Source organism: Drosophila persimilis, unplaced genomic scaffold (assembly GCF_003286085.1).
Source record: "Drosophila persimilis strain 14011-0111.01,24,50 unplaced genomic scaffold, DperRS2 tig00000868-arrow-arrow-pilon, whole genome shotgun sequence".
In the NCBI taxonomy this organism is placed as follows: Eukaryota; Metazoa; Arthropoda; class Insecta; order Diptera; family Drosophilidae; genus Drosophila; species Drosophila persimilis.
In genome coordinates, this window is record NW_020825365.1 from 18,115 (window position 1) to 38,287 (window position 20,173).

General features: G+C 44.1%; 4 protein-coding genes across 6 annotated transcripts in view; 3 read left to right on the forward strand and 1 right to left on the reverse strand.

Annotated features, from left to right (window-relative positions):
• LOC6602727 (regulating synaptic membrane exocytosis protein 2) overlaps positions 1-20,173 on the reverse strand; it is a 40,345-nt gene that overhangs the window by 2,683 nt on the left and 17,489 nt on the right. The window contains exons 8-14 of one of the 3 annotated variants that reach the window (XM_026993680.1): positions 18,678-18,802; positions 18,213-18,432; positions 17,962-18,026; positions 11,129-11,310; positions 10,298-11,034; positions 440-1,281; positions 219-380 (exon numbers count right to left, since the gene is read on the reverse strand). In XM_026993680.1, the coding sequence (XP_026849481.1) occupies positions 219-380; positions 440-1,281; positions 10,298-11,034; positions 11,129-11,310; positions 17,962-18,026; positions 18,213-18,432; positions 18,678-18,802 (2,333 nt within the window). Of the gene's footprint in view, positions 1-218; positions 381-439; positions 1,282-9,630; positions 9,810-10,297; positions 11,035-11,128; positions 11,311-15,027; positions 16,127-17,961; positions 18,027-18,212; positions 18,433-18,677; positions 18,803-20,173 lie in introns of those variants that run through there. The other 2 variants (XM_026993681.1, XM_026993682.1) reach the window with 2 other exon arrangements.
• LOC6602705 (organic cation/carnitine transporter 7) lies at positions 1,484-3,325 on the forward strand. Its single transcript, XM_002027721.2, has 5 exons — positions 1,484-1,659; positions 1,714-2,038; positions 2,092-2,601; positions 2,672-3,195; positions 3,272-3,325. Exons 1-5 carry the CDS (start codon positions 1,551-1,553, stop codon positions 3,304-3,306), a joined length of 1,503 nt encoding a protein of 500 aa, XP_002027757.2. The 5' UTR covers positions 1,484-1,550; the 3' UTR covers positions 3,307-3,325.
• LOC6602731 (solute carrier family 22 member 7) lies at positions 3,488-5,312 on the forward strand. Its single transcript, XM_026993683.1, has 6 exons — positions 3,488-3,813; positions 3,881-4,357; positions 4,415-4,516; positions 4,578-4,698; positions 4,760-5,162; positions 5,230-5,312. Exons 1-6 carry the CDS (start codon positions 3,500-3,502, stop codon positions 5,295-5,297), a joined length of 1,485 nt encoding a protein of 494 aa, XP_026849484.1. The 5' UTR covers positions 3,488-3,499; the 3' UTR covers positions 5,298-5,312.
• LOC6602730 (synaptic vesicle glycoprotein 2B) lies at positions 5,429-7,818 on the forward strand. The gene is made up of 5 exons (XM_026993684.1): positions 5,429-5,851; positions 5,927-6,048; positions 6,113-6,401; positions 6,478-6,579; positions 6,634-7,818. Exons 1-5 carry the CDS (start codon positions 5,430-5,432, stop codon positions 6,848-6,850), a joined length of 1,152 nt encoding a protein of 383 aa, XP_026849485.1. The 5' UTR covers position 5,429; the 3' UTR covers positions 6,851-7,818.

Here is a 20,173-nt window from a genome sequence, read left to right on the forward strand (position 1 = left end):
GGCATCAAAATTGGCCTCACACATGGAACCTGTCCACTCCGGGCCCAACCACCATTAATCGCATTACAATGCAGGCAGAAGGTAATAGCATCCTGACGCGCTGGTGAGTCATGGCCATCAGCATCATCATCAGCATCATCCTCCGTATCGACAACCGCGTATACGAGTACATCCACAATCACATCGTTGGCACCTGTAACAATGCCCCATTTGCTCACCTGATACTTAATGGTCTGCCTGTAGAATGGCTCCGCGGAGTGGCGCACCACGCGCGTCTTTTTCTTGTGACGTAATCGCTCCCCGTCCTTGATGTAACATTTGACATATGTGTCCGGAGGCGTCTCGCAGTCCTCGTTGACAATATTACGAGCACAAATAAGCTGAAACAAGGAATAAAATAATAAAAACGAAAAGTAGGATACAGTTGATGTCCACTTACCTCCACCTCGACGTTCCCTTTGATTTTCACAAAACCCATCTTCAGCTCCCCGTAACGAGCCGTGGTCAGACGGTATCCCTTGGGGTGAATCTGCGAAGGACCCAGCTTCAGGCCGTAGCTCGACTCGCTGCCGCTGATGGCTGAGACATTAACATAGCTGCCGCTGAGGGTTTTCACCACGCTGTGTTTCCGCTGCGGACTGTCGCTGCCGCTATCCGTGCTGGTCCGCTGATAGATGCTGCCCTTTCGCGTCGGAGTGCCCATGGTGGGCGTGTCACTGCCCTTGCCCACATACACGCTGGCCTTGCGCTGCAGGGACTGTACCTGGGGCTGCGCGTGTGCCTGGGTATGTACCTCTCCCAACTGAAACATGCTGCTCTTGCGCTGGTGCAGCTGGCCGGCGGAGAGCATGTCCTGACTCTGTCCCTGGCCCTGGGCCATACCCTGGCCGCGCAGATTAATCATGCTGCCCTTGCGTAGGTTGGCCTGTTGCTGCAGCTGCAGCGAACCGTCGCCCAGGTTGGAGCCCAGCAACTGGTTGTGCCTCTCCTGGGCTACATTCGAGACGGAGGCGGCCTGTTTGAGCCGCGACAGCGCCTGCTTGGGGCTCTGGGGCGGCAGCTGGCTGCCAGAGCCCTTCCAGCGGGGTCGAAAGCGCTTGTCTTCCTCATCAGACGGCGGACTGGTGTCGTTGTTGCCAATGCCAATTGGCAGATGTTGCTGTAGATGCTGTTGTTGCTGCTGCAGCTGCAGCTGCTGGATCTGTTGCTGCTGTTGGGTGAGGTCGAGAATGGAGCTCTTACGACTGTTGGGTCCACTCGGCAGTCCGACGCGACTAGTTCCTGGTGGTGGGGGAGATAGGGACAAACTTAAACCATTCCTGCAGTGTCCCTGACGGCAGTGGCTCAACTCTTTTCAACTCAACTCAAAGAACCAAACTATTACTTGGCGAAGAATGAAAAGTGTTACATAGTCTATGACTAAGACTACTCCTAAAACGAATACTAAAACTAAAGCTAAGAAAAGGGGAAGAGTAAAGAGAAAAGAAGAAGCTACACAAAACGACAAAGCATGCGAAACTAAGTGAACTATCTAAAGCGAAAATGCTCGTATGCTTAGATGTAGACTTGTCTCAGCTGGGAAATTAAAAACTGAAGTACAAAACAAACAAAAACGAGGAGGACCGATTATGGAATTGGACGAAGCCCTGAAGGCGATAGGTGGGTAAAGCACTCTTGGTTCTTGTGGCGACAGCTAACACCATTCCTCGACAGGCTTTGGTTGTGGCCAGGTGCTGGTGTTAGTCTTCTCCAGTTTGGCCAATTTGCTCGCCGTGAACGAGACGTTTGGTATGTCGATCGTCGTTGTGGCATCCTCATGCGACTTGGAGACAACGGCCGGCCAGAAGTCACTGATGATGACCGCCATGATGGCGGGAATGACAATATCTGGATTCTACGTGGGCTACCTGATAGACATCAAGGGCAGGGTGCGAATTTTACGCTGGATGCTCCTTGTCACTATATTGTTGTCGGTTATCTCGGCCTTAATGCCGGAAGTATATTCCTTGTCTGCGATGCGATTCCTGGTTGGAGTTTTGTATGTATATATGGTCCGATGATGTGGTTCACACTTATTCTCTCTCTATACAGCCTTTGCGGACCAGCGACGTGTATTCTGGGCTACATGACGGAGTTTTCTGCGCCACATGCGCGTCCGCCCCTTGTTGTCCTGTTCAGTCTTGGCGTGGGAATATCGCTGATTTACTGCCCGCTGGTAGCCAAGTTTTTTCTTCCCGAGCGAATCTGTGCGAATGAAGATGGCTCGTATGTCGTGCGCTCTTGGCGCTTCCTTATGATGCTGTATACGCTGCCCGGTCTATTCGGGCTGTTGGGTCTCTGGTTCCTGCCTGAGAGTCCCTACTATCTGATGTCCGTGAAGCGCAAAGAAGAGACCTACGAGGTGCTGGACTGGCTGTGTCGCCGCAATCGAAAACAAATTGAGGACCTGAACATCGACCTACTGGACTTCCCGAGGGACACCATTGTCGCCAAGGCCAACTACTTTAAGCTTGTGTGGAACGACACCATCCGATTGGTTAAGCCGCCATACTGTCGCGACTTTATGGTCTGTACGCTTCTCTCGTTCGGAATGTTTCTGATGTGAGTGGAGATCTATATATAGAGGATTCACAGTTTTCAAAGATAATCACCATTCGATTCAAATCGACAGATCACTGGGCCTGGGGATGTGGTATCCTCTGCTGCGGAATCAGGACAACAGCCAACACCGACTGCTCTGTGACGTGCTCAGCCAGCCCAAGAACTTTGACCAGCCGAAGTCGAACGTTTCGGCCACCAACGAAATGCCAAACTTCACCGATCCCTTATACTATGGCATTGCTTACATTCTGTTCTACTTCCTGGCCCTGTTCCTGCTGGTATTCATTTCGCGGAAGCACGTCTTCGTTGTCTACGTTAGTTTGGCCGCCGGTTGCGGGCTGGCCCTGAACTTCATCAAGGAGCCGATCGTCATTCTGATATGCTTCAGTGCGATGATGATCCTGCCGGGTGTGCTAATCATCCTGGTGTCCTCAGTGTTGGTTGACTGCATGCCCACACAGCTGCGGGCCAAGGCCCTGAGCCTGAACAAGGCGCTGTCGCGGCTGGGGGCCATTATCGGCTGTCTGCTTGTCGGCCTCCTGCTTAAGGTTTCCTGCTTGGTTACACTCAACATCTTCGTGGCCTACCTCATATGTAAGTGCTAAGCGTGATCGACGCCGATCACGCCGTGCTATCAATCCGCTTCTAACAAGATCTACTTTGCTTCCAGTTTGCATCATTCTGTGCTTCTTGCTGCCCAAGTAAAAGCAGGTTCTGTTCTAGGCTTCAGTTTGTCTAAAATTTGTGATTTTTGAATTCGTGACTTTAAATAAATCTGTACTTTGTTCATGGCCGACATAGACGATGTATTTGGCAGGCTTGGTAAGCTGGTAAGCACGGCTACTCCGAGGCACTCCTCGTTACGTTCTCGCATCTCCGTCTCGCAGGCTTTGGGCGTATGCAGATCTTCATATTCTGCAGCTGTGCCGTAATCCAGGTGTACGTGACCAACGAACAGCTCGGTTTAGTGGTGATCGTGGCGGGTGCTACCTGTGACCTGGGCATACACGATCATCGGCTCTCGTGGCTCTACTGCGCCGTCATTACTGGCCAGATTCTGATTAGCCCTTATATGGGCTATAAGGCGGATGAAATCGGACGGCGAAAAATGCTGCTCATAACCATGATCCTCAGCCTGGCGGCGTCCCTGCTCTCGGCTCTCATGCCAGAGTTTTGGTCATTTCTGGTGATGCGCTTTTTCGTGGGCCTCTTGTGAGTACCTAGAGTCCCAAACTCTGCTCTTTCGACTCTAACAATTGTTATCCACTGTTCCGTGAAGCGTGACAGGACCATCATCGTTGATTGTGACCTACTTGAGTGAGTTCACGAAGATTTCGCTGCGAGGTAGCGTGATCAACTACCAGAGCTACTTCATCGGTATCAGCATGATCTTAATGACATGTAAGACTCACAGTCACCCACTTTTCGAATCTATAGCCTGGCGTATTTTCATGGCAGGTGTAGCCTCGGTTCTGCTTCCCCTGAAGTTGCACCACAGAATCGTGAACGATTATGCCCTCACCAGCTGGCGAGTTGTGGCCCTACTCAATCTGCTACCTGGAATCATTGGACTTGTCACTCTGTGGTTCCTGCCCGAAAGTCCAAAGTATTACCTGGCCGTTGATCAGCAAAAGAGAGCCATGGAGGCGCTGGAGAGATGCTGCCGCCTCAACAAGGGCAAGGACGTAACGCTCTCCAGTCTGGGAGTTGAGTCGGTAACTCAGCCACGTTTGCCCGAAAAGCCAATCCATCGCAGGTGAGCTCGAACATCTGTATGTAGTTTCAATCTTACTTCGTGAATGTCCCAATCTAGTGCCTTCGCCCGTCAATGGTACGATGTGGCTCCCCTCCTGCGTGGCCTATATTTCCGGCATTTGGCGCTCGCCTCCGCCGCCATTTTCATATTGTTAGGCACGTAAGTTGTGGTGGCAGTAAGGGGGATCCTTCTGAAGATGTGCTCAACTTCTGACTTTCAGTGGCGCTGGTCTTGCCAGCTGGATGCTGCGTGTCCGCAATCTCACGCTGAAAAACAAGGATTCGCAGACCATCTGTGTGGTGCTCGAGAAATTTGATGAACACAAAATGGATCTTCCGAAGGTGAGCTCGAGCCTTTTTTGGGGAATTCAGCTAATGATCCAGCATTTTGTTTGTCTTTTAGTGTGATTTGGGAATGGATGATCTGAAGGACTCTGTTTTCCATGGCCTCGCCGTTCTTGGTGTCTTCATATTTACAAGCATCCTTCTCATCTGGTTCGGCCGCAGAGTCATCGTTTTTCTATATGTTTTAGGGGCAGCCCTTGCTGGCTTCCTCTTGAACTTTGCGAAGGACGAAACGTTGATACTCGTTCTATTTCTCATTTACATTGTTGCTCCACTGTGCAGCCTGAGGCTGACCCTATCGATGCTCATTGATCTAATACCAACCAATCTCAGGGGCAAAGCTGTATCCATTAGTATGATGGTTGGGTGTCTGGGAGGCCTGGTCGCCAGCCTTTTCGTAGGCTACACCATGAAGCTCAACTGCTACGTCACCTTCAATACCTTTGTGCTGGCTCTAATATGTAAGATGTGTCTCATCTTTCAATCATTGGCCCCATCTTAAAAATTCCATTGTATTCCAATCCACAGTTTGCGCCATCTTGATCGTAATGCTACCCTCTGATGGGAATATGAGGTTTAAAAAAGGATCGGTGTAATCCGTTGCAGCTTTTTTCTGCTATCTTCTCTCTTGTAAATCCATTAATTAAATAAAAGTAGACTCTGACTTAAGCTTCAGCTGTAAATTTCTTTACGTGTGTGTTTCCTTGGAAATAAATTTGAAATATAATATGGCCGACATTGACGACGTTTATGGAATGTTGGGTAAGCCCCGGTGGGAGGACAAACAGCAATCATATCTCATCATAATTTTTGGTTCATCTACAGGCTTCGGTCGCATGCAGCGGACCATCTTTGTGTGCTGCATATTGATTCAGGCGTACATTACCAACGAACAGATGGGTTTGGCTTTGGTTGTGGCCTCGAGCGCCTGCGATCTGCACATTGATGATCACCGCATGTCCTGGCTAATGAGCGCCGTCTTTACCGCTCAGATCCTGGCGAGCCACTACATGGGCGACAAGGCTGATGACATCGGGAGACGCAAACTGATGCTCATATCGGGGTCACTGATGATTCTCTCTTCTCTTCTCTCGGCCCTCATGCCCGAGTTTTGGTCCTTTTTGGTGATGCGCTTCCTAGTTGGTGTCTTGTAAGTACGAGTATCTGCTGGGAGATAGTATCCATACTGATTGCTCCTTGCGTCTCTTCTTATTGCCATTTAAAGTGTGAGTGGACCGGCAGTGGCTATGCAGACCTACTTGAGCGAGTTCACAAAGTTCTCCCTGCGCCCCAAGGTGCTTAACTACGTTAGTTATGCCATAGGTCTTAGCATGATCATTGTGCCATGTAAGGTTAACCCTAATCCTTCCATCACCTGACCTGACATTCAAATTCACATTCACTGCTGTAGGTACTGCTGCACTGATCGACGTAAATATCCTCATCTACAATGATTACATCTTCTCTAGCTGGCGACTTCTGATCCTGCTGAACCTGCTGCCTGGTTTGACTGCGTTCGTTATGCTTTATCGACTGCCCGAAAGTCCTAAGTATTATCTATCGGTTAACGAGAATGGCAAGGCCCTGGCGGTGCTGGAGGAATGCTGCCGCATAAACAAGGGCAAGGATGTTACCTTGGCCAGTCTAGGAGTGAACTCCGTCACGCAGCCACGCTTGCGTGGTGCTACCATCAAGCGGAAGTAAGGATGCATTCGGTTAGAGCTTCAAGTTCGATATAAACACTATACATACTTCTGTCCCAATTGTTTGTTTCAGCTGTGTGGCTCGCCTGTGGTACGAGTCGCTACCGCTCCTGCAAAAACCTTACGTTCGTAACTTTTTCCTCACGTCCACAGCTGTTTTTGTGCAATTTGGCTTGTGAGTTGCCATTCCAAAAAGATGAAGGGTCGAGATATTGAAGTTTTATTGCAGGAGTTTCGGACTGGGCGTTTGGATGCTACGCATACGCCATCTTATTCTTCAAGTCGAGGAGAACGAAACGATCTGTGTGCTGATAAAAGAGCATGGAGATAAGAAAATGAAGCTTCCTACGGTACGCCAAGGGGTCTTAAATATGTTTCTGTATCTGTATATATTTTTACTTTGTATCATTTGTCCTTTCAGTGTGATTTACGCTTTGAAAATGTGATGGACTCCATTTACCACGGTATCTTTGTGCTTTTCCTCTTCATTTTGACCAGCTTTCTCCTGATGTGCAGTCGGCGCAGAACCATAATATTGCTATACCTTCTGTCGGCTGCCCTTGCTGGTTTCATGTGCAATTTTGCTCAGTACGATACGCTGATTTTGATTGTATTCCTGATTGTCATTGTTCCGCCGATATGCAGCCTGCGGCTGACCCTATCGCTACTCATCGATCTGGTTCCCACTCATCTCAGGTGAGGTTTCCTTCGGTGTCCTTCCTTGTCTTTATTTTGTGTGTGTATTTGCATTTCTCTAGGGGTAAAGCAGTTGCTCTGGCCTTGATCTTCGGACGGGCAGGTGTTCTGTGTGCCAGTTTATTCATCGGCTACACTCTGAGGGATCATTGCTATTTCACCTTCAATGGCTTTGCACTGGCCATCACCGGTAATACTCAAATATTTGATGGAGTTTATAATTATAATGAATAATTATGAGTTCTCTTGTAGCTGCCACGATCGTTATTCTGCTGCTACCTTCCGAGAGTAAAATGATGGACCGTGTTTCCAACTAGAGTCACCTACTAGTCTGCCTGAATACCCATACCCATGCCCATCCTGAAGCATCCCCTGCCTTATCAACAGAATATACAGCATGACGGTTACGTGATATGCGTTATTATTTGACAGGCATGCTTCATTAAAACTTTTTGGCAGCAGCTCGAATGAAGTGGTTCGATATGGGGCGATGTGCGCACAGTAAGGACAGGACAAGGGCAATGGGGTGTCTTATCTGTCTAGCCAATCAATCAATTGGGCGCACAGTACGAAGTGAAAATTTTATATCCGCCGCCCCTACGGCAACAAAAAAGGATTATGGTTTGCCATAGTTCAAATCATTTTTTTCTTTTTTTTTCATTTCTTCCCGCCAGCCAAGAAAAGTAAAATAAACGTCAAATACACTTGCCGACAGATGCGTGTGGACTTTTCTTTCCTGTGCGGGAATATACATTTATATAAAAGTGGGTATATGTGTGTATACGTAGATGTACATGAATTTGTATAGCTGTATGTATAGCAGATATGAACGAGCGTAAAAGGCAAAACAGGAAACGAAATGAAAGGAAAGAATAGAAAAAGGAGAGTTGAAAGCAAAGCAATCGCTAAGCGGGTTAATAATAACTGTCGGAGCAAGAAAAATCGAAACGGTAGGGGCTAGGAAAAAGGAGAAAAACATATTGAGAAGAACGACAAAGTTGTTTTTGCCGAACAAGCATAATACTCGTAATAGGGACATCTCTCCGGGACGATTGGATGGAGCTGTCGAATCCTGTATTCTCGCAGACTGATTTACTACCCATGAATCTGGCTGAACGCTGGCTTTCTTCCAGCTAAATCTAAACCCACCATTTGGGGTCTAATAGAAGACAGACCCAGTTACAGAGACAGACATCAGACGCTGCTACTCATATTTAACGGCTTGTTTGAAGATCTGGAAAATACGTATTTGGGCTTTGTTCTCTTATCGCGTTGTTTTCCACCGCCGCATCGCCGAGTGAGTTTTTTATTTTGCATTCTGGCCTGGCTTTTAAAAGTTAATTTCAAGGCTGAGCTATTCCAGAGCAGCGGTGTGTATTCCGCTCTGCGATGCTGCTGGGTTGTCAGCGCGTTGAAAGGTTTATGAGGGCAACGAATTGTTGCAAAGGCGCCATCCAACAGGTATTAAGGACTGGGATGCTGGGGGGTATCAGAACTAGTTCCAGAACCCTTTATACCACCCGTGTGGCTTGGCATTTAAAAAAAAAAATTGTTGGGAATTTTTTCTTTTGTTGAGTTTTCCTTTTTTTGCCTGGCTTTTCTTTTCTTAAAGTTTACCTTCCCTTTTCTTCCGTATACTTTTTTTTGTGGGGCTGTGCAAATAGCATCAATAAGCTTTAATAAGCTCCAGCCACGTAGCCACGCAGCCACGAAGATGGCATCAGAAGTTTCGATGTGTGTCCTGGGGCGTGGTACTGGGGCTGGGACACTGGATTATCAAGTGGTATTTTGTGTGTGTTTGTGTATGTGTGTGTCTCTGTATGCGTTTGGTTGTAATAAGATTTCGGAATTTGAGCAGACTGCGAATGAGACGCTCCTTAACATGCATACGAGTGAGAGAAGTACATAGGTAATATCGTGTGAAAGCGAGCGTTAATTAAGTGGCAACATGCATCTCTAGCTGGAACTGGGATGCCAGAATTAGCACAAAATAACGGCTACAAAAGATGCTCCTTTTCTGTTTTTCTGGGAATACTTTTTGGTAGGGGAAATACGGAATAGTTGTAGTTGTAGTATCTAAAATGCCAAACGTAAACGCAAACGCAAACGTAAACTCAATCTTAACTCAAGTTCATTTTCTTGCATTCTTACCAGTGGGTGGTGGTGATGTGGTTTTAGTGTGTATCTGTAGTCTTGCTTTAATGCAGTTTACATTTGTTGGATATTTATTTGTATGCCGTTTGCGTAAATATATATGTGATTGCTGTTAAGCTTCAATTTGCAGGGATTTGGTTTTGGATTTTTTTTGTATTGTTATTTGTATAATTTACAAAGGTATTTTTCTGTTTTCATTCGTCTGTTGTCTGCCAACCATTTTTTTGTCTGTTCTGTAGTTTCTGTTACGGTTAAAGTGGTGCAATGTCGCAGAGTGGCAAGTGTTAAGTGGCTTGGTGTTGCTCGAGAGAGTGGTGGCAACTTTTCAATTGAGTTAACTTATGCAAAAGAACGTTACAAAATAATCGTACTGACTGATTGGTGTGTGCCAAGGACTTTGAAATTAAGGTGGTTTTAGGTTAGTGCTTTTTTGTTATTATTAATATTAAAGATTTCCTATGATTTTGTTGTTTTGGTTTTAATTGAATTTAGTGTTTTTTTTCCATTGTGTGTGGGGTGTGTCAAAGCTTTGATAATGCGACACCGATATTGTGGCTAATAGTGGAAAAGATATGGAAGAAGACATTAGATAGATAGATAGTTCGAATAAGAGAGAGATAGAGATAGTGATAAATATATTTATATGTATGTATATGTATTTATGGAGCATAAGAGTGTACAATGCAATGGCTGATGTATATTATCTATTGTGGCATTAATCATTATCATGAGACACAACTAGCAGCAAGGCACAGTTGAGGATTAAGGAGGATTGTGAGTGGAGTGGCGTAGCGTGGAGTGGAGTGTAGTGTGCAGGAAACATAGAGCAAGAGTCAGAGTAGAGCGACAGAAAGAGAGAGAGACAGAGAGAGTCTCCATGTTCGAGATCTCCTTATGGTTCCAGTGTTGGCAAAATCATAACAATTATAAGCAGAGTCTCCAGATAGAAGCATCTCTGAGGAGTAACTCTTCCTTGTTACCCCATAATACCATTACTTATGCCATAGGTAATGTTAAACAATATCAATAACCCCTCTACTCACGTCGTGATCCCATGCGCTTGTGCTGCTCAGTGCCCAGACTCATGGTGCGTCCCAGTTCGCCGCGGACAGCCTTCAAGGATTTCAAGATCTCATCCGGATCGCGTCGAGCAACGGAAGAGCGACGCCGTCCCGCAAGATACGATGTGGGTGGCGTAGCCATGGCGTCCTCCTCGAGCCGCTGCTTTTCGGCATCCTGGAAACTCGATCGACGCGAGCCCGGCAATGAGCGCGAGAAGTCCTTGCCCAGCTGGTAGACCTCCACTTCCATGGTCTCCGACTGCGATGAGCCGCGTCGGGAGCCCGCCATCCAAGCGGTGTCGGGATGCAGCAGCGTCGCCCCATCTCCAATGGAGTCTACCTCATCGGAGATGGATCGCTGCATGTTATAGTCGCGCCTCAACAAGCGGCTGACATCACCACAAGGTGCCCCGGCCCCGGCTGCAATGGAGCCACGTGGTGACACACTCGGCGACTTGCTCATGCTGATGCCACGCAATCCCTTGATGTCGTCCAGCCGACACCAGATCGCCTGATCGTCGAGGAAGGCCTGCTGCAGCTCGATGCTGCATTCGCCCAAGAATATGGACTCGGTGTGCGGCACCAGATCCCACAGCTGTATGTCTATATAGCGATCCATCAGGCTGTCGGCCTTCACTTGGCCAAATGTCAGTGTGGCATTCCAAATGGGATTCTGTGTGGGTCGACTGACCTCCGTCTGTTGGACACTGCCATCGCCGCTGAAAAGGGGATTTAAAGAGATAATGCAGAAAGCAGAATTACGCAGATTGAAATGAATTATGAGGAATTAATAATGGAACTAAAATCACTTACCATTTGGGCAGAATACGGACCTTGGCATACGCCTCCGGCAGATTGCCGTGCCCGTAGGCCTCGTCCCTAAGCGCCAGATCATCGGCAGCCATCAGGGAGACGACCAGCTCCTGTCGCTCTGCGTGATACCAAACCTGAATCTGGACGCGTCCAGAGACCATCTTTTCGCGTGCAATTTGCTCCTGCGGCGGATTGAAATGCTCATTAGTGGGGCAGACAGACATAGACAGAGAGACAAAGCGAGAGCACACACACTGTCTGAATGTGGAATGCCTACTACTGCTGCATCTACATATGGAAGTTCTATAGAAAATATATATATATGTATGTATATGTTTCATCAGGATTCATCAGCCTATGGCCTACGCAACAAGAAAATGCAGTAACTGCACGACTTTTCGTCTTGCCTTGCCTCTATTTACAGTTGTTGGCTGATTTCTTTGCTTTCTCGTTGTTTGTGTGTGTGTTGATTCTTGGGTGGGTGTGTGTATGTACATAAACTGAACAACGAAATGAAAGCAATCAAAACGCAAAAAAATACTAACTAAACGAGGCAAAACCAAGTGCAGGAATAGCAATAGCGAGAGAGAGAAAGAGACATAGGTGGGACATGCTATATAAATAGCAGTGCACTTCCCCCTCGGGGGGCAATAGATACGGACGCACATAAATATAATGCAAATTATGATGCGACCACACACAAACACACAAATTCAAACAAAAACGAGGCATGTGCATGTGCTTGCATTAAAAAAAGCACACACATACTTTTACAGATAAACAAACCGCACCGGAAATACAATCTTCTATTGAGGATTCTCTATATCTCTCTAAAACCCCCGCCCCCCAAAAACGGAAATCATTGTGGCGCAGTGGCGCATACAATTTCGGTGGTGTGGGTTTTTCTGTGAAACCTACAGTACAGTACAGTACATGTATATGGGGTAATTGGTAATAGCGTGGCTTCCCCATATAACATATTCATAGCGTGTACATGGGCTCACACCCACACTCACACCCGCACCCACATTAAAACAGTAAAAATACTAGCAGCAGCCGAGAATTGACGGCTGGATCTGCAGCAGAACCGGAAGCCGTTATATTTCTATAACGTGTACCAAACGGAAATGAAGCGCGCACACGTAGGATAACACCACACATGCAGACCGACGGACCCTGTGCCAACTGCGAACTGTTGCTTGGTTGTTCGGTAACTTTTTTATGCCCGAAAAAGAGGAAAATTATTACTATATGCCGTTACGCCGCCCCCTCCCTTCTATCTCTTTTTCTCTCTCTCTCTCTCTCTCTCTCATATGTGGAAATCGAATTCGTGTCGGGACTGTTTATAAGCCACGGAGTGCCGGAGAACGAGACACTGATGGTGACGGAGACGGATGCGGGGTGCTCTCTCTGGTGCTGGCGCATTTATTTTTATCTACAGGTAAGCAGGCACATGTACTTGCTGGATTATTGGAGTTTTTCAGGCATCAGGCAGTGCCAAAGCCAGAGCCGGAGCGATAAAAGATTAAGCGCTTGAAAACTTTTCAACCCAGAATGCCTCCATGTGCCTGTCGATAATCATAATGATGAAGGCTCCCCACCAAAGTGTCAGTGGGCGAGGGGCGGTTCTCAATTGTTGTTAAAAGTTTTCTAATTTTCGACATTTCGAGCATTTTATGCCTCCAAGTTGTCAATTAAAGCGCGACAGGGTAGGCTCAGCCACCAAATTCTCGTCGCCAACCCCGCCCTCCGCAGCACCTGTTGCTGACAGAGCCAGAGTGGGGGCTAAGACAAAAAGTTAACTGTTGCCCCGGACGGACGAAACCTTCCACGGGCCGCAATGAAAAACTCGTACGCCAACTTGACACCTGCCCGAACAACAACATTAACAGTTTTGGGTCTTCGGTGCGCTGCTGCAAAACTTTTGCCAGTCAAAAGGAATATTGCGGTTACATTTGCCTACATCTATTCGAATCTTTTTTCCCGCTGCAAAAGGTAACGGTAACTCAAATTGACAGAAAAGTTTGCGGCAACGGTGCGTATGAATAATAAACAAGCATAGACATGCCAGAAAATGGAGGATACACACAAGCACACACAGATAGACGAAACATACAAAAAATATACAAATATTTACCGAAAATTATACAAAAATTATAAATATAATTCATATTCTATATATACAGGGAAAACCTAAGAACAACAATACAAAGAACAAAGTTTCCAGGCATTCAATTGGAATTCGAATTACGAGTGCGAGTCTGCTATCAAAATTGGGGAAAAGTCATATGCAAATTGTAAATATAAACATTCAAAATAGCAATCAATCAATCGCATGGCATTGAGGCGTTAAGTGGGGTGCGGGAGTGCGCGTGGGGGCTGGAAGCAGCATAGCTCATAAGACAATCACTCTCTGCAATCGATTTGGATGACAGTCATAATACTTTCGGTTGTAATTTGTTTCTTTTCTTCTTTTTTTTTTTGTTTTGTACATAGATATTTTCATTTGGTTTTACTCGGGTTTTAATTTCAGTTTTAAGATGCTTACCCCCATTTTTTTGGGGGATGCTTCTGTTTCGGTTTCAGTTTCTGGTTTTTTGGTTTCTTGGTTTCTGGTTTTATTGCATTTTGGATATTTGGTATATATTATATATCTGTTTATAGCCATAACTCGTGCCAGCTGGGGTTACATTGGTTTTGTACAAACAGGAAATGAAAAATTGAGTTCAATGTTCAGATACAATTATAGCATATGTATAAGTTTATGTAAGTTAAGTAGTAGGTATGTGGATTGTTGTTCTTGTGGTAGCTGTTTGTTTATTTATATATATATATTTGAAGTCACTAGTATTTTGAATCGCAAGTCGTTCAAGAGAAATTCTAATCGGCTCAAGACGATTTGCAAGAGCCACTAAATCACTAATTCAAACAAATTCGTAGGCTTAGACGTAAGATTTATGCAAATTAATCAAAATGCAAAACAAAACATAAAAAAAATTGTGACAGAATCGAATCGAATAGAATCTAATGATGAAATCAACTCAAATAGAATCGCAAATCAAACTCAAACATTGTATCGTGTGGTGTTTCGGTGTTGTTCGGCGATCCTAGAAAATCATGGACTAAAAAATGGCTGCAGCTTGATTGGCCTGCTGGATCATCATTATATTATGATCGTCGTATATTAGAATCATGGTAACATTACCACACAATAGGCTTTTGTTTTGTTTTCGACAAATTAGCAAATTCGAAACTTAAAGGCATTTAAGCATTGGCACGATAGAGACGATAGAGTCTGTCTGTGTGTGTTTGTATGGTACTGTATTTCGCGTTGGGAGGACATCTAAAAGGAGAGAGTGTAAAGGGAATACAACACTATAGTTCATATATATATGTACATATATGTAGATGAAAGGGACAGAGTGGGATATTTAAAGAGTCGAAGTCGGGTAATATGCAACCCAAAACAGAACAAACCGAATCGAAGGAAACGAAACGAAATGAAACTCAGCGAAAATAAGAGAATGTAAAGGTGAACATTTGCTAAGCGAAAGCCAAACAAAAGCTCACAGATTGACAGAGAAGTGAAAGTGGAAACTGTATACAGTACAGGGGGGCTTGGCGGAAAATCACAAACAAAAAAAGAAAAACCACGGCGTATACGCAACTAAACGAATTGTAACCAAAGGAAAGAACAAGACAAATGAAAGCTTAACAGAAAGTAAAAGAAAGCGCACTTTACAATACATCTTGTTAGGGGCTGGTAGGCTGTAGGTGGTAGGTGGTAGGTGGGATTGGGGCATTACAGAATAACTTATACGAATAGAACCTAGCTATATTACACTTGAGGACGAATGTACAGAGAGTACTTGAGAAACGAGTTGCTTTTTTTCAATTACCATTAGATTGATGGCTTCGGGCAGGGGCGACGGGTCAACGGATCTGCTGCTGCTTCTTCTGCTACTGCTATTGCTGCTGTGCGAAAGGATAAAGCAAGTCCATGCTCAATTCTTGGCAGGGATTACAATTTTTTATGTTTTTTTTGTTTGTTTGCAGTTAAATAGAGAGACTTTATTTTTCACGTTTCTTTTGCTTGTCTTTTCGCTTGTTAGATTTTAGATTTAAGATTTAAGATTTACGATTTAAGATTAGGGTTCCTAGCACATTTTGGTGCGCATTGGTGGTATACGCATTAAAGACTAATAACTGGTTTGTATATGGAATATATAGATATATGCATGTACTATATATATAGTATATAGAAGGTATAGTGGGCCTATCGTATATCGTATAGCATGGATTTTGACCTTTAAGTGAGTACACGATTACATTGTACATAGTTCCTTTTTTTTTTTTAATTTGCTCTGCATGCACAGAACTTTTCTAAATTAGTTTCAAGCCTTCCAATCTACACAAAAAAAAAACCACAAAAACAATGGCCACTGCAACAAGTGGCGCTACAAGTGTGTGTGTGTGTAATACAGTCATCAGTTATCCTTGTACATCTTTGCATGGATACATAGAGCTATATAGCTTGTATTTATTGTAAAGGTTTATACATTTAGCACATAATACAGTTACAATTACAGTTATAGTTAAAGTTAAACGTATAATTAGGGTTACAGTTACTATTACAATTACAGATACAGTTCGAGTTTCAAGTTTGCTTTCGCTTTTGCTTTCTTGGTTTCATAGTTTCATGGGTTATAAAAAAAGAGTCGTGTGATCGAAATGAAAGTTAAATGTTATCACCCATCTGACAGGAGTTACACAGCTACAAAAGAGCATATCAAACAATTCAATTGGTTCTCCGCTTCTGCTACTGTCTCTGCTTTGCTCTTCTCTTTCTCTTATGCTCTTTCTCTTATACTCTTTCTCTTATACTCTTTCACTTAGTTTCTTAAACATGGATATGTAGGTGGGCTCTCAGCAGAGTTTTCTGGCTACACATAGTTCGTTTCTACTTCTACTTTCACTTTCAATTCAACATTTACAAACACATCAACACATCACTAACAGCGACATACACATTAATACAAACGCATATATGTATATGTGTATATGTATATGTATACAATGGTGTATACAGTAGAACACACACAGATATAGTGTATATAGTACGTATGTGTAATATGTAGGCATGTAATTGGGTCTAGAAATGCGCATACATATACATACATATATTCATTAATACGGGTATAAATCTACATATATGTATATATATATATATATAGTATATGTATGTATATAAGGACTTCTTCGGGGTTGGGTGGGTTCTTTGGCTCAAAAACACAGACATTTAAACATTTCAACAACAAACTACTGGTTTTTTTTAACTTTTTTTTCTCGAATTGTGTTTTTTTTTGTCTTACTAATTATGTCATAAAGTCAATAACATTTAAAACACACACAAATATTGTTTAAACTCTGTTTCGCTACAAATTTGCACTAATAACATTTATATAGATTTCGGTTTAACTATATATATATATATATATACTGTACTGTATAATAAGTAACTTTATAGATTCCGGCCCCAGCTGAGACCGAACTCAGACAGTCGATCGATCGATCGATCATTGGCGGGGAAATTGTTATTAAGTAGTAGTTTAAGTGGTAGTAGTAGTACATTTTAGTTTTCATTTCATTTAAAAATTCTCTGTGGACTCTCATGTTCCTTAGTTATTATTGTATCAATTCGTAAAGCCTAGAGATCTGTCTGGTCTACACAAGCGGCGTATATTCGGCGTATAACGTATTTACTATATTTCGGGGGTGGAGGAGTTTCGTTTGTTTTCTCAGGAAGGGGGGCAACCCTCGGGTCGGTTGCTATCAATAGACACGAATGCTAGTTAAAATTCTATAGATATTTCGCTTAAAATTCTATTGTTTTGGTGCTTGTCCTTACGGGGGTTCGCTGTGGCAATTCGATTGCCACAGGAAGAAGAATGTTCAACAAAACTGATTTGGAAACAAAGAACGAACGAGTATATATGTTCTAAGTATATATCTATCGGGTACGAGTACGATTTTTGAGCATCTGATCTCTCTCTCTCTTTTTCTCCCTTTCTGACTAAGTTTTAGTGGTTCGCTTTAGTAGTCTGCTTATTTTATCCTCTACGCGATTAGTTTGGGCACAAGTAAATATATATAGTATGCACGTACGTACAATATGGTAGGTATATATGTAGGTATGCACATATATTTTTTGTTTCTCGAAATCGCTAAGTACTACCAACACCGAAAAATAAATATATATATGTTAGGTACATCTTGTGGTTATAATGACAGAAAATAGCAATGAACACATTTAATTTATCCATTTTGTATGGTTAATAATCAAAATTAAAACAAGTCGTAGTCGTAATCTTAAGTCAAATTGAAATCAAAACAGAAATCAGGTAAATGTTTATCTTGTTAGCTACTGTTTAAAATGTGTTTAAAAGTATGTACGAGTATGTGATTACCAAAAATGAAAAAGATTCCAAAGGATTTGATCGTTGACTAGAAAACGGTGATTTTTCATATACATATGTATATATATAGATTTGTTTATATATATAGGTAGATTATTGAAGCTGCAGAGTTCAATGCATTTTGTGAGCACTTTGTGAAAGCTAAAATCGTGTGTGTGTATGTGTGTGTGGGAGTAGGGGGAACACTGCTGCAAATGCTTAAGCTGCATTTAATAGCTATTTACGAGTATATATATAGTATTTATCATTTTCTTCATGTATAATATATATATATATTAATATATATTTTCACTTTCGTGCAGCGACTGCTCCTCGTGCCTTACGCAAATGAATAAAACGAAAAATGTAGTTTTATACCGGAGTTTTTGGTAATTTCCGTCTTGTTGGCGATGCCGGTGATTTGTCTGTGGTGGTTTCGGGGTCTATATATATAATTTTTTTCGATTTTGTAGGAAGTAACAAGAAACGAGAGCAACAAATGAAAAATTATGTAAATGTTAGAGCTGTTAACATAAGTACAAAGTATATAGTACATAGCACGTATATTTATAGTAAAAAAAATTGTAAACGTACAAAGGTTAAATCAAGATACCTATAGAGACACTTACCCGCAATGAGGCCAAGGCCAACGGGACCATCGCCCGAACGTCGTGGTCCGCTCTGACCACCGGCATTGCCGGGCGGCAGATTCTCATCGAAGAGATCGCACATTCGAAAATCGGTGGCATGCTCCACCAGCAGCTCCACAATGTCCCCCGTGCGATCCATGATGGAGCAGACCTCTTCGAAACTCCGGTCGATTAATGACATCCCGTTCCATTCGAGTATCTGTAAAAGTGTTTGCGTGTTTGGGTCGGTGTTTTTTTTTTGGTATTCAAAAATTAAGCACAAATCATCATTCATCGGGATGTTAATTTTCGGCTTTAGCTGTTGACAGGCAGCCATCCATCTGCTGGGAGAGTGCTCTGCGGTGAGCCACACATCAACACTCCACCGATTGTGTGAGCTTCTCTGTCACTCCGCATGGTCTATACCCTTTATACCCTTTTTTCCCATTTTTGCCCTTCACTCACCTTGTCCCCTTGCTGCAGGCCATTCTTCTCGGCCGCTCCGCCCGGCACCGTCCAGACAATATACGCAAAGAGTCGGCCATCGGCTCCGGTCTTGCCTCCGACGACGCGCATTCCAAAGCCACGTGCTGCAAGAATAGACGATGTCAAAGATTTAATAAGATCCAAGAATAGGAACTGAGCCATAAGCGCTCAGCACTGGAGTGATTATAGCCAACAAAAACTAGAAGCCAAGAGCAGAATAATCAATAGAGAGAGAGAGAGCGACGCTCAACTGGAACTTCGCTAAGAGGAGCAAATCTGGAGATTGCCGCTCGACTGGGGACTAGGCAGCAGCCACGTAGTGCGGCAGATACAAATTTCGAGCATGTGGCAACAATTTGCGTTAATTTCATTTGCACTTTGTAGTGCCCTGCTCACAGTCGCGCTGCCACTAGCATCCCCAAGAACGATGCGTATACGCCCTGTTTTGTCGTTTATTTGGTTTGTTTGCGCTTCTCCTCAGACCCAAGACCCGAGTGTCTAGCAAGTTTTTTTTGCTTAGTCACCGTCTTCGGATTCGTTTGCCTCCTCCGCGCGCTCTGCTCCTCTCCACTCCGTAGGATGGATGTGGTTCTGTATATTTTCGGAGAATTTTTCCCAAAAATTTGGCACAAAATTATTTGTTCTTGTGGGGTCTTGGAGCTAGGACTTGATCCATTTGGCCTGATATGTCTGCTGTCTGAGCCTCGACTCTGAGGTTTATCGATATTTATTGTACTTTAAGTATGCGAAATGTGCGACAGGCAGTCATAGTAATAAGGGATACCGGTACTGAATCAATTTCCCTGCCAAAATACAAACAATTTAATTAATTTAATTGCAATTTTCGGCGCTGGGGTGGGCTGGCATGTGGTGGGGTCTGTGTAGTTCAGCTTTAGGTACTTATCATTAGATGGGAGGAGGAGGTATGGGGCACAGAAAACTAATTTCAACAATTTGTGCACCGAAAACTTGCGAAAACGGATTTCCGGTGCTCGCTGGCTGTGGCCCCGAGGCCCGGACAGCCCCGACATTCAAGCGCTTGCTGCAGACAATGGCCAAGAAAGTTAACAAGGAACCGGGAGCGAGAGACGGAGAAAGCCAGCCAGGTAGGAGCGGCAGCAGCATCCGCGATGACAATGAAATTGTGTCGTCAAGGTGAGCGAGCTCCTTGGAGCAGCAGCAAGGACGACTGACTGCCTGCCATCGCATGGAATGGTAGGGGGGTCCAAGTTTTGTGCCTCGGAAATGGTGGCAAACTCAGAAGTATGCAATAAAAATGTTGCGCATCCGCCATTGCTGTTGATTCAGGCGCATTGATACCCAATTAGGGGATAAGGCAACCAACCAACATCATCTTCCGCCTGCATCCTCCGTTCGTCTGCCCTTGTTTGTTGAGTGTGTTTTAATCAAAAGTTTTTTTTTTCGTCTGCCCCCACCGCTCTAAGACGACAATAAAAACGATATAAATAAGACGC

What these genes read in the sequence shown, in the direction of transcription:
- LOC6602730 (XM_026993684.1), top strand. Translation starts at nt 5,430, where the DNA reads ATGGCCGACATTGACGACGTTTATGGAATGTTGGGTAAGCCCCGGTGG. An exon ending in CGCTTCCTAGTTGGTGTCTT is followed by an intron (nt 5,852 to 5,926) that starts GTAAGTACGAGT and finishes TGCCATTTAAAG; the next exon opens with TGTGAGTGGACCGGCAGTGG. An exon ending in GGTGCTACCATCAAGCGGAA is followed by an intron (nt 6,402 to 6,477) that starts GTAAGGATGCAT and finishes TGTTTGTTTCAG; the next exon opens with CTGTGTGGCTCGCCTGTGGT.
- LOC6602705 (XM_002027721.2), top strand. Translation starts at nt 1,551, where the DNA reads ATGCTTAGATGTAGACTTGTCTCAGCTGGGAAATTAAAAACTGAAGTA. An exon ending in CGAAGCCCTGAAGGCGATAG is followed by an intron (nt 1,660 to 1,713) that starts GTGGGTAAAGCA and finishes ATTCCTCGACAG; the next exon opens with GCTTTGGTTGTGGCCAGGTG. An exon ending in TCGTTCGGAATGTTTCTGAT is followed by an intron (nt 2,602 to 2,671) that starts GTGAGTGGAGAT and finishes TCAAATCGACAG; the next exon opens with ATCACTGGGCCTGGGGATGT.
- LOC6602731 (XM_026993683.1), top strand. Translation starts at nt 3,500, where the DNA reads ATGCAGATCTTCATATTCTGCAGCTGTGCCGTAATCCAGGTGTACGTG. An exon ending in GAAAAGCCAATCCATCGCAG is followed by an intron (nt 4,358 to 4,414) that starts GTGAGCTCGAAC and finishes GTCCCAATCTAG; the next exon opens with TGCCTTCGCCCGTCAATGGT. An exon ending in ACAAAATGGATCTTCCGAAG is followed by an intron (nt 4,699 to 4,759) that starts GTGAGCTCGAGC and finishes TTTGTCTTTTAG; the next exon opens with TGTGATTTGGGAATGGATGA.